General features: G+C 38.7%; 2 protein-coding genes across 3 annotated transcripts in view; one reads left to right on the top strand and one right to left on the bottom strand.

Moving 5' to 3' along the window:
• Positions 1-10,030, top strand: part of ANKRD52 (ankyrin repeat domain 52) — a 62,480-nt gene extending 52,450 nt beyond the window's left edge. Inside the window, 1 exon segment of the mRNA XM_033083415.1 lies at positions 9,329-10,030. The gene's annotated coding sequence lies outside the window, so the exon portion shown is untranslated.
• Positions 7,172-8,451, bottom strand: LOC117009170 (MAGE-like protein 2). 2 transcript variants are annotated; one of them, XM_033083414.2, is made up of 2 exons: positions 7,360-8,451; positions 7,172-7,278 (listed from the first exon to the last, which is right to left on the bottom strand). In XM_033083414.2, exon 1 carries the CDS (start codon positions 8,364-8,366, stop codon positions 7,395-7,397), a length of 972 nt encoding a protein of 323 aa, XP_032939305.1. In that variant the 5' UTR covers positions 8,367-8,451; the 3' UTR covers positions 7,172-7,278; positions 7,360-7,394. The 2 variants fall into 2 exon arrangements, with proteins under 2 accessions (XP_032939305.1, XP_032939304.1); XM_033083413.2 differs by having other exon boundaries at positions 7,172-7,310; positions 7,361-8,451.
• Positions 10,031-12,478: the final 2,448 nt, after the last annotated feature.

Genomic DNA, 12,478 nt, shown 5'->3' with positions numbered 1-12,478 from the left:
CTGTGCCATCCCTGCTGTGACAGGGTCATCCCTGCTGTCCCCATGTCACTGTGTCCGTGCTGGTTCTGTCCCTGCTGTGACAGTCCTATCCTTGCTGTCCCCATGTCACTCCTGTCCCTCCTGTCCCAGTGCCATCCCTGCTGTCCCAGGGCCATCCCTGCTGGCCTCATGTCACTCCTGTCCCTGTCCCCATCCCTTGTGTCCGTGCTGGTTGTGGCCCTGCTGTGTCAGGACCGTCCCTGCTGTCCCAGTCCTGCCCCTGTCCTCATGTCACTCCTGTCCCTGCTATGACAGGGCCATTCCTGCTGTCCTTATGTCACTGTTGTCCATGCTGTGTCAGGGTCATCCTTGCTGTCCCCATCCCCTGTGTCCATGCTGGTTCTGTCCCTGCTGTGACGGGGCCGTCCCTACTGTGACAGGGTCATCCCTGTTGTGACAGGGCCATCCCTACTGTCCTCATGTCACTCCTGTCCCTGTCCCCATCCCTTGTGTCCGTACTGTGGCCCTGCTGTGACAGGGTTGTCCCTGCTGTGACAGTCCCTGCTGTCCCAGTGCCATCCCTGCTGTCCCCATCACTGTGTGTCCATGCTGGTTCTGTCCTTGCTGTGTCAGGGCCATCCCTGTTGTGACAGGGTCATCCCTACTGTCCTCATGTCACTCCTGTCCCTGTCCCCATCACTGTGTGTCCGTGCTGGTTCTGTCCCAGCCCTGTCCCTGCTGTCCCCATCCCTCTGTGTCCATGTCACTCCTGTCCCTGCTGTGACAGTCCTGTCCCTGTCCCCATGTCACTCCTGTCCCTGCTGTGACAGGGCTGTCCCTGCTGTCCCCATCCCTGCTGTCCCCATGCTTTGTGACACGAGCTCCTTCTGCCACTTTTTGCTTCCTGCCTGGAATTTTCCTTCTCAACATTTTTGTTTCATTCCCAACTTTTTTTTTTAATTCAATTCCCAACATTTTTGTTCAATTCCCAATGGATTTTTTCTGTTCAATTCCCAACATTTTTGTTTAATGTTTATTTAATTCCCAACATTTTTCATTTTTCTCCAATCCCCAATGTTTATTTGTTCAATCCCCAATGTTTATTTGTTTTTCTTTAATCCCCAATGTTTATTTGTTCAATCCCCAATGTTTATTTGTTCAATCCCCAATGTTTATTTGTTTTTCTTTAATCCCCAATGTTTTTCCCCTCCCCTCCATCCCCACCCCATCCCAACATTTCCCCCCAGCTGGGACCAGAAAAATCCCAAACTCTTGGCAGGAATTTGGGGAAATTTGGGGAAATCCAAAAAAAAAAAACCAAAAAAAAAAACCAAACACTTGAAAAATCAAAATCTACTGTACCTGGCACACTCAAAAAAACCTCTGGCAGCTCATTTATTTTTTTTGGGGAAATAAAAATAAAAATAAAAATAAAAATAAAAATAAAAATAAAAATAAAAATAAAAATAAAAAAGGGCTGCACCCCTGGAGCCTCCTCCCCACACCAGGCACTTTAGGGATTTTAAAGTTTTTTATTTTATTTTATTTTATTTTATTTTATTTTTATTTTATTTTATTTTTATTTTATTTTATTTTATTTTTATTATTTTATTTTTTTATTTTTTTTATTTTTATTTTATTTTAAATTTTATTTTTTACTTTATTTTATTTTTTATTTTTTTAAATTTTATTTTTATTTAATTTTATTTTTTAATTTTATTTTTTTAAATTTAATTTTATTTTTATTTTATTTTATTTTATAAATTTTTTTTTCCTTCCCCTCCTTCTTGGGCAATTTGTCAGATCTTAAAATCTGATTTTTTTTATTTTTTCCCCCCTCTGGTTTGTGTGGTTCCCATGACAGAGTCAGTGTTGGTTGCTTGAAAAATTTAAAAAAAAAGAGAATTATTTATAGAAAAATGAGCATTTACCTTTTAAAAAAACAACAAAAAGCATTTATAAAAAAGAAAATCAACATTTTAACTTTACTGAGGAAACAAATGCACTTGGAAATCCTTTTCACAATAATGGGGATTTTTTTGGGCAGATTTTATGAGTGGGATCATTGGGTTTTATTTTTATTTTATTTTTATTTTTATCTTTATTTTTAATTTTTATTTTCTTTTTTAATTTTAATTTTCATTTTCATTTTCATTTTCATTTTCATTTTTATTTTTTTATTTTATTTTTTATTTTAAATTTTATTTTTATTTTTCTTTTATTTTCATTATTTTTTTATTTTTTATTTTAAATTTTATTTTAATTTTTATTTTATTTTCATTATTTTTTTTTTATTTTTTATTTTTATTTTGTTTTTCATTTAATTTTATTTTTATTTTTATTTTTATTTTTGAAAATCCTCTCCATGCTGCAGCTCTGAAGCAGCTGAGAATGTTGCACTGATTTTTGATTTTTTTTTTCTAAATTACTGTAACAACATCAAAAAAACCCCAAAAAATCCAATTTTTCCAAAACCAAAGGCAGGAGCTGCAGGGGCAGAGAAATTTGGGGAAATTTGGGAATTTCAGGAATTTTTTGGAATTTCAGGAATTTTGGAACCAAAATTCTGATTTTTTTTTTTTTTGTTTTTATTTCCATTTCTTTTGAACCAAAGCCAAAATTTCAAACCAAATATGAAATTTTTTTCTCTTGGCCTTTGGGTGAAAAGCACTTTTATTTTATTTTTATTTTATTTTAATTTTATTTTATTTTATTTATTTTTTATTTTTTATTTTTTATTTTATTTTGGTTTTATTTTATTTTATATTTTATTATTTTTATTTTATTTTATTTTATTTTTATTTTTTAATTTTTATTTTTTAATTTTTATTTTATTTTGGTTTTATTTTATTTTATATTTTATTATTTTTATTTTATTTTGTTTTATTTTATTTTATTTTATTTTATTTTTTATTTTTTAATTTTTATTTTATTTTGGTTTTATTTTATTTTTTTTTATTTATTTTTTATTTATTTAAATTTTTTTATTTTTATTTTTATTTTTGGGAAAATCTTTTCCCTTCTTTGGAAAATCCTTTTCTTTGTTTTTTTATTTTAAATTCTTTTCCCTCTTTGGGAAATTTATTTTCCTTTTTTTGGAAAATAATTTTCCTTCTTTTGGAAATTAATTTTCCTTTTTTTGGAATTTTTTTTTCCTTTTCTTGGAAAATTCTTTTCCTTGTTTGGGAAATTTATTTTCCTTTTTTAGGACAAATATTTTCCTTTTTTTAAAATTATTTTCCTTTTTTTTTGGAAAATTTTTTTCCTTCTTTTGGAATTTTTTTTCCTTTTTTAGGAAAATAATTTTCCTTTTTTTAGAATTTCCTTTTCCTTTTTTTCTTTTTTTTTCTTTTTTCTGGCCCCTCCTTTTCCTTCCCATCCTACAGAGGAGAACTGGAAAAAAAAACACAAAAAAACCCCAAAAAACCAAAAAAACCCCAAATTTTGTTTCCATTTCCCAGCTGCTTTTGCCCTCTTGTTTTATTATTTTATTTTATTTTATTTTATTTTATTTTATTTTATTTTATTTTATTTTATTTTATTTTATTTTTATTTTTTAAAATTTTATTTTCATTTTTAAAATTTTATTTTTTATTTTTGGGGGGGATTTTGGGGATTTTATTTTATTTTTTTATTTTATTTTTGGGGGGATTTTATTTTATTTTTATTTTATTTTTATTTTATTTTTATTTTATTTTTATTTTATTTTTTTATTTTTGGGGGGATTTTTTGGATTTTATTTTATTTTAATTTATTTTAATTTTATTTTTTATATTGGGGGATTTGGGGGATTTTTTGGATTTTATTTTTATTTTTTAAATTTTTTATTTTTATTTTTGGAAATTTTTTGGAGTTTTTTTTATTTTTGGGGGATTTGGGGATTTTATTTTATTTTATTTTTTATTTTTATTTTGGGGATTTTTTGGGGGGGGAATTTGGGATATTTTTATTTTTATTTTTATTTTTTTGATTTTATTTTTTTTTATTTTGGGTGGAATTTTATTTTCTTTTAATTTTTAAATTTTATTTTTTATTTTTGAGGGTATTTAATTTTATTTTAATTTTTTTGGGGGGGGAATTTTTTAGGATTTTATTTTCTTTTTCAAATTTGATTTTTAATTTTAATTTTTTGCTCTGAGACAATCACCTCATTAACAAAACCCCAATTAACACCAACGAGGGACCTGAGGCTCCAGGGGCACAGCCAGGGGTGGGGGAGGCAAAATTTGGGGACATAAAAAAAAAAATCAAATTTATTTTGGGACATAAAAAAAATCAATTTTTTGGGAGGACATAAAAAAAAAATCAAAATTTTTTGGGGACATAAAAAAAAATCAAATTTTTGGGGGGACATAAAAAAAAATCAAAATTTTTGGGGACATTTCATTTAAAAAAACCAAATTTTTGTGGGGATATTTGAGGAAATATTAAAAAAAATCAAATTTTTTTTGGGACATTGGGGGACATAAAAAAAAATCAAATTTTTAAATTTTTTTGGGGACATTTGGGGACATTTGGGGACATTTGTGGCCTTTGGGGGGGCCTGGCCCCATCTTGTTCTCCTTTAGCAGCACAGTTTGACAATGGAAGTAATAATGGAAATTTTGGGGTAAAAAATTGCATTATTTTGGTAAATGGGATGATGGTTTTTATTTTTATTTTTAATTTTTATTTTTATTTTATTTTTTGGTGATGGATTCATCCCCCCCCCGGTGCATTGTAAAAAAAAAAAAGAAAAAAAAAGAGAAAAAAAAGGAAAAAAAAGGAAAAAAAAAAGAAAAAAAAAAGGGATGGAGGGAAACTTCTGCTGCCTGCTCCTCAAATTCCCAAATTATTTCCCAAATTAATTCCCAAATTTCCACATTTCCAAATTCCCAAATTTCCAAATAATTCCCAAATTAATTTCCAAAGTCCCAAATAATTCCCAAATTCCCCAATTTCCAAATTCTCAAATTCCCAAATTTCCAAATAATTTCCAAATTCCCAAATTCATAAATTAATTTTCAAAATCCCAAATAATTTCCAAATTTCCAAATTATCAACTTTCAAAATTTTCAAATTTCCAAACTCCCAAATTTCCAATATTCTCAAATTTCCAAATTTCAAAATTATTTCCAAAGTCCCAAATAAATCCCAAATCCCCAAATTTCCAAATTCTCAAATTTTCCAAATTCTCAAATTTCCAAATTTGCAAATTTCCAAATTTCAAAATTCTCAACTTTCAAAATTCCCAAATTTCCAAATAATTTCCAAATTCCCAAATTCATAAATTAATTTCCAAAATACCAAATAATTTCAAAATTTCCAAATTCTCAACTTTCAAAATTTCCAAATTTTCCAAATTCCCAAATTTCAAAATTTCAAAATTCTCAACTTTCCAAATTCTCAAATTCCCAAATTTTCAATTTTCCAAATTTCAAATTTTCAAAATTCTCAACTTTCAAAATTCTCAAATTCCCAAATTTTCAAATCCCCAAATTTTCCAAATTTCCAAAATTCCAATATTCTCAAATTTCCAAATTTCCAAATAATCACAAAATTTCCAAATTCCCAAATTAATTTCCAAAGTCCCAAATAATTTTCAAATTTCCAAATTCCCAAATTTTCCAAATTCTCAAATTTCCAAATTTTAAAATTTCAAAATTTCAAAATTCTCAACTTTCAAAATTTCCAAATTTCCAAATAATTTCCAAATTCCTAAAATAATTTCCAAAGTCCCAAATAATTCCCAAATTTCCAAATTTTCAAATTTCCAAATTCCCAAATTTCAAAATTTCAAAATTTCAAAATAATTTCCAAATTTCCAAATTCCCAAATATCCAAATTCACCAATTCCCAAATTAGTTCCTAAATTAATTTCCAAATTCCCAATTTAATTCCAAAATTAATTCCAAATTTAATTCCCAAATTAATCCCCAAATTAATCCCCAAATTAATTCCTAAATTTCCAAATTAATTCCAAAGTTAATCCCAAATTAATCCCAAATTAATTCCAAATTCCCAAATTAATTCCCAAATTAATCCCCAAATTCCCAATTTAATTCCCAAATTAATTCCAAATTAATTCCAAATTAATTCCAAAATTAATCTCAAATTAATCCCAATTTAATTCCCAAATTAATTTGAAATTAATCTCCAAATTAATCCCAAATTTCCAAATTAATTCCAAATTTAATTCCCAAATTAATTCCCAAATTAATCCAAATTTCCCATAAATTTATTTTTACCTTTTTTAAACTCTCAGATCCTTTTCCCAACCCCAAAATAAATATTAAAAAAAAGGAAAAAATGAAGTTTCTCTGCCACCCCTTGGTCCAAAGCACTTCGAGTAATTTCGATAATTAAGCACTTTTGTTATAAAAAAAACAAAAAAATTAAGTTTGAGTCGGGTTCCCTTCAGCATCAGAGAGGTGAGAGTGGCTTTGGTTTTATTTTTTCAGTTGGGATTTAGAAACAAAAAGAGAGAGAGAAGAAAAAAAAATGGAAAAAATGGGAAAAAAATGGAAAAAAATGAAAAAAAAATGGGAAAAAATGGAAAAAAAATGGGAAAAAAAATGGAAAAAATATGAAAAAAAAAAAGAAAAAATATGGAAAAAAATATGAAAAAAATATGGAAAAAAATGGGAAAAAATATGAAAAAAATATGAAAAAAATATGGAAAAAAATGGGAAAAATATGAAAAAATGTGAAAAAAATATGAAAAAATTATGAAAAAAAAATTTTGTTTTTAGGGAATGAATGGGCAAAGGGACGTTGTGGTTTTTGAGAGAGAGGAAGGGGAAAAAAATGAAAAAAATGTAAAAATGTGTTAAAAAGTTTAAAAGAGAGAATGGAAAAAAAAAATGAAAAAATAATTTTTGTTTTTAGGGAATGAGTGGGCAAAGGGACGTTGTGGTTTTTGAGAGAGAGGAAGGGGAAAAAAATGAAAAAATTAAAAAAAAAATTTAAAATAATGAGAAAAAAAAAAGAAAAAAAAAGAAAAAAAAAAAGAACCCAACAGCACAAATAATAATAATTATTATAATTAATAATTAATAATAATTAATTTGCATTTCAGTCCCCGGGGGTTTTTGCACTGCCCTTGCCCCCTGAGCCATAAACCTGCGACAAACACTGAATGTACCGGGGCCGAGCCGGGCCGGGCCGGGCCAGAGCGGGGACAGAGCGGGGACAGAGCGGGGACAACCCGGGACAGAGCGGGGACAGAGCGGGACAACCCGGGACAGAGCGGGATAAACCGGGACAGAGCAGGTTAGATCTGGGATAAACCGGGACAGAGCGGGATAAACCGGGACAGAGCAGGTTAGATCCGGGATAAACCGGGACAGAGCGGGGACAACCCGGGACAGAGCGGGGAGAGCGGGATAAACTGGGACAGACCAGGTTAGATCCGGGATAAACCGGGACAGAGCAGGTTAGATCCGGGATAAACCGGGACAGAGCGGGAGAGAGCGGGACGGACCGGGATAGATCCGGGATAGACCGGGACAGAGCAGGGATGGACCGGGATAGCCCAGGGACAACCCAGGACAGACTGGGAACATCTCATGATAGCCCAGGGACAGCCCGGGATAGCCCGAGGATAGCCCGGGACAGACCAGGATGGACCAGGACAGACCGGAGACAACCCGCGATAGACTGGGGACATCCCAGGACAGACTAGGGACATTCCAGGATAACCCAGGATAGCCCAGGGACATCTCTAGGACAGACCAGGATAGACCAGGCCAGACTGGGGACAGCCCAGGATGGTCCAGGGACATCCCAGGATAGACTGGGGACAGCCTGGGATAGCCCAGGACATTCCAGGATAGCCCAGGGACGACCCAGGACAGACCAGGACAGCCTGTGATAGCCCAGAGACATTCTGGGATAGCCCGGGACAGACCAGGATAGACCGGGCCAGACTGGGGACAGCCCGGGATAGCCCAGGGACAGACTGGGACAGACCAGGGACATTCCAGGATAACCCAGGGATATCCCGGGACAGAGCAGGGATGGACCAGGATAGCCCGGGGACAGAACCAGGACAGACCGGGACAGACCAGGATAGATCCGGGATAGATCCAGGATGGACCAGGACAGACCGGGAACATCCCAGGACAGAGCAGGGATGGACCGGGCCGGACCGGGATAGAGCAGGGACATTCCGGGATAACCCGGGGACAGCCTGTGATAGCCCAGGGATAACCCGGGACAGACCAGGACAGCCTGGGATAGCCCAAAGATAGCCCAGGATAGCCCGAGGATAGCCCAGGATGGACCGGGATAGATCTGGGACAGCCTGGGACAGAGCAGGGATGGACCAGGATAGCCCAGGGACAACTCGGGACAGACCAGGATAGACCAGGCCAGACCAGGGCCAGACCGGGATAGAGCAGGGACATTCCGGGATAGCCCAGGACAGCCTGGGACAGACCAGGAACATCCCGGGATAGCCCGGGGACAACTCGGGACAGACCAGGATAGACCAGGCCAGACCGGGGACAGCCCGGGATAGTCCAGGGACATCCCAGGACAGACTAGAGCATCCCGGGATAGCCCAGGGACAGACCGGGATAGCCCAGGGACAACCAGGGACAGCCCAGGGATATCCCGGGACATCCCGAGCCGCGAGCACCGGGAAGCGCGTCCGTCTGTCCTGGTGTCCCCGTGTCCCCCTGTCCCTCTGTCCCATGCCTGTCCCGTGCCTGTCCCGTGCCTGTCCCTGTCCCTCCCCCTCTCCCATCCCTCCCTCTCCCATTTTTCCCCATTTTTCCCCATTTTTTCCCCATTTTTTCCCCATTTTTCCCAATTTTTTCCCATTTTTTCCCATTTTCCCCCCATTCCCAATTTCCCTTTTCCCCTCTCCCTTTTTTCCTGTCCCGGACGGAGCGAGGATCCCTCCCCAGCCCCCAGGAGCAGCCCCGGCAGATCAGGAAAAAAACCAATTTAAAAATAAAATATAAAAATATAAAAATAATAAAATAAAAATAGCACTAAAAAAAACCAAGCAAAAAAAAATAAAATAAAAATCTCCAAAACCGTGGAATCAATTCAGATTTTATTCCCGTTTTTGGGGGGCTCCGTGCAGGGAGGAAAAAAAATAATTTAAAAAAACCAAACCACCAAAAATAGAGAGAAAAAAAAAAAAAAAAGCGCTTTTTAAATGATTATTCTGCTGATTCCTGGATTTTGTCCCGGATTTTTGCCTTCAGTGAGAAACCAAAGGAAAATAAAAAATAAAAAATAAAAATCCCAAACTGATCCCGGCACGGATTCCTCGGTTCCGCCTTTTTTTTTAATTTTTATTTTTATTTTTATTTTTTTTCCTTTTTTCCCCCCTCCTTTTCCTCCTTTTTTCTCTAAGGACACAAGGAGCTGTTCAATCCTCTTCTCCTGGCTGGAATTTTTTTTTCTGGGCTCGGCAATGAAAGGAGATTTTAAAAAATTAAACCAAAAAAAAACAAACAAAAAAAAAATAAAAACCGCAAACCCCATTTTTAAAATAAAAAAAAATTAAAATTAAAAAAACCAAAAGGCCGAGGCTCACCTAAAACATCAAAGGGAGTTCTGGAGCTGCCCTAAAATCCTAAAAAAATTCAAATTTTGGAATTTTGGGGTGAGGTTGGAGGGGGGGAAGCGTCTTTGAGGCATCTGTAGCAACTCTGTGTCTTTAATATTCCTCCGTGTCAATGCTGCACCTCTGTATTTTATGCACATAAATGTTCCTTTGATGCCGACAGGACAAAAAAAAAAAATTAAAAAAAAAATTTAAAAAAAATATATAAAAGACAAAAAAAAAAAAAAATTTAACAAAAACCTCATCATCACCTGTCAGGTACAGCCTGTGCTGGTCCGTGTCTTGTCCCCGTGCAGGGGGGACAAAAAGAAAGGGGGGGGAAGAAATAAAATAATTTAAAAAATAATAATTATTATTTAAAAAAAAAAAAAAAAGAGGAAAAAAGAAAAAAAAAAAAAAAAAAAAAAGGAAAATAGCCTTAATCGACCCAGTCGTTATCGATATTGTTCTTCGTCAACTTGAAAATAAATCAATAAAGGAAAGTTCGCATGGAAAGTTCTGGGTGTGCTGGATCCGGGGGGGGCTGAGATTGGGGGGCTGGGGGAGTTCGGGGGTTCTGCTGGGCTGAATTTGGGGGTTCAGGGGGGTCCTCTTGTGCTGAATTTGGGGGTTCCTGCTGGGCTGAATTTGGGGGTTCAGGGGGTTCTGCTGGGCTGAATTTGGGGATTTTGGCTGAGCTGAATTTGGGGGCTCAGGGGGTTCTGCTGGGCTGAATTTGGGGGCTCGTGGGCTCCTCCTGAGTTGAATTTGGGGGTTCTTCCTGTGCTGAATTTGGGGGTTCAGGAAGTTCCTCCTGTGCTGAATTTGGGGGTTCAGAGAATTCCTCCTGGGCAGAATTTGGGGGCTCAGGGGGTTCCTGAATTTGGGGGTTCAGGGAATTCCTGCTATGCAGAATTTGGGGGCTCGGGGGTTCCTGCTCTGCTGAATTTGGGGGTTCAGGGGTTTCCTCCTGTGCTGAATTTGGGGTTCCTGCTGTGCTGAATTTGGGGGTTCAGGGAATTCCTCCTGGGAAGAATTTGGGGGGCTCGGGTGGTTCCTGAATTTGGGGGTTCAGGGGTTTCCTCCTGTGCTGAATTAGGGGGCTCATGGGCTTCTCCTGTGCTGAATTTGGGGGTTCAGGAGGTTCCTGCTGTGCTGAATTTGGGGGTTCCTGCTGTGTTGAATTTGGTGGGTTCGGGGACTCCTCCTGTGCTGAATTTGGGGGCTCAGGGGGTTCCTGAATTTGGGGGTTCAGGGGGTTCTGCTGTGCTGAACTTGGGGGTTCAGGGAATTCCTTCTGTGCTGAATTTGGGGGGTTTCTCCTGTGATGAATTTGGGGGCTCATGGGCTCCTCCTGTGATGAATTTGGGGGTTCTGGCTGTGCTGAATTTGAGAGTTCAGGGAATTCCTCCTGTGCTGAATTTGGGGGTTCAGGGGGTTCATGCTGTGCTGAATTTGGGGGTTTGGGGGTTCTGGGTGTGCTGAATTTTGGGGCTCGGGGGGCTCCTGAATTTGAGGGTTCAGGGGGTTCCTCCTGTGCTGAATTTGGGGGCTCAGGGGGCTCCTGCTGCTCCTCCCCAGTTCTCTGCAGCTCTGGCAACCCTCCCATCCCTTTTTTATCTTTTCTGAGCCCAGTTCCTCACGGCGTGACCCAAACCTGCCGGGGTTTGGGTGCTCTGGGTGCATTCTGGGTGCTTTGTGTGGATTTTGGGTGCTCTGGGTTCATTTTGGATGCTCTAGATTCATTTTTGGGGTTTTGTTTTGGTGTTTTTTTGGGGGCATGTTTTTTGTTTGGTTTGGTTTTTGGTTTTGTGGGTTTTTTGGGTTGGTTTGGGTTGATTTGGTTGGTTTGGTTTGGGTTGGTTTGGGTTGGTTTGGTTTGGGTTGGGTTGGGTTGGTTTGAGTTGAGTTGGGTTGAGTTGGTTTGGGTTGGGTTGGTTTGATTTGGTTTGGTTTGGGTTGGGTTGGTTTGGGTTGGTTTGGGTTGGGTTGGTTTGGTTTGGGTTGGTTTGGGTTGGGTTGGGTTGGGTTGGTTTGATTTGGTTTGGTTTGGGTTGGTTTGGGTTGGTTTGGGTTGGGTTGGTTTGGGTTGGTTTGGGTTGGGTTGGTTTGAGTTGGGTTGGGTTGGTTTGGGTTGGTTTGGGTTGGGTTGGTTTGGTTTGGTTGGGTTGGTTTGGGTTGGTTTGGGTTGGTTTGGTTTGGGTTGGGTTGGTTTGGTTGGTTTGGTTTGGGTTGGTTTGGTTTGGGTTGGTTTGGTTTGGGTTGGTTTGGGTTGGGTTGGGTTGGGTTGGGTTGGGTTGGGTTGGGTTGGTTTGGGTTGGGTTGGGTTGGGTTGGGTTGGGTTGGGTTGGGTTGGTTTGGTTTGGTTTGGTTTGGTTTGGGTTGGGTTGGGTTGGGTTGGATTGGGTTGGTTTGGGTTGGGTTGGGTTGGGTTGGTTTGGTTTGGGTTGGGTTGGTTTGGGTTGAGTTGGGTTGGGTTGGGTTGGGTTGGTTTGATTTTTTTTAACTTTTATTCTATTGTCTCTGCATCAATCCCGCTCATTAACCCTCTCTTGCCCGGGCGCTCTTTGTCCTTCCCCAGCCCCTCCGGGGGGGGAACCGGCCCGGACCCACCCGGGACCCCCGGGACCCCTCGGGGGGGCTGAGCCGGCACTGGGGAGGGTTCCGGGGGTCTGGGGAGGGGTCTCTGGGGAGGTGGGGAGGGGTCTCGGGCCTGAGGGGGAATCCCGGGGGGTGTCTGGGGAGGGGTCCCGGGTCTCTAGGGGGGGTACCGGGGTTGTGTGGGGAGGGTCTCGGCTGTCTGGGGGGGATCCCGGGCGTCTCTGGGGAGGTGAGGAGGGGTCCCGGGTCTCTGGGGAGGGGTCCCGGGGTCTCTGGGGGGGTCCCGGGGGTCTCTGGGGGGGTCCCGGCTGTTTGGGGAGGGGTCCCGGGTCTCTGGGGAGGCGTCCCGGCTCAGGG

This window comes from Catharus ustulatus, chromosome 31, assembly GCF_009819885.2.
Source record: "Catharus ustulatus isolate bCatUst1 chromosome 31, bCatUst1.pri.v2, whole genome shotgun sequence".
Lineage (NCBI taxonomy): Eukaryota > Metazoa > Chordata > Aves > Passeriformes > Turdidae > Catharus > Catharus ustulatus.
Note: the sequence above shows the minus strand (reverse complement) of the source record. Positions and strands in the feature narration are given on the sequence as shown.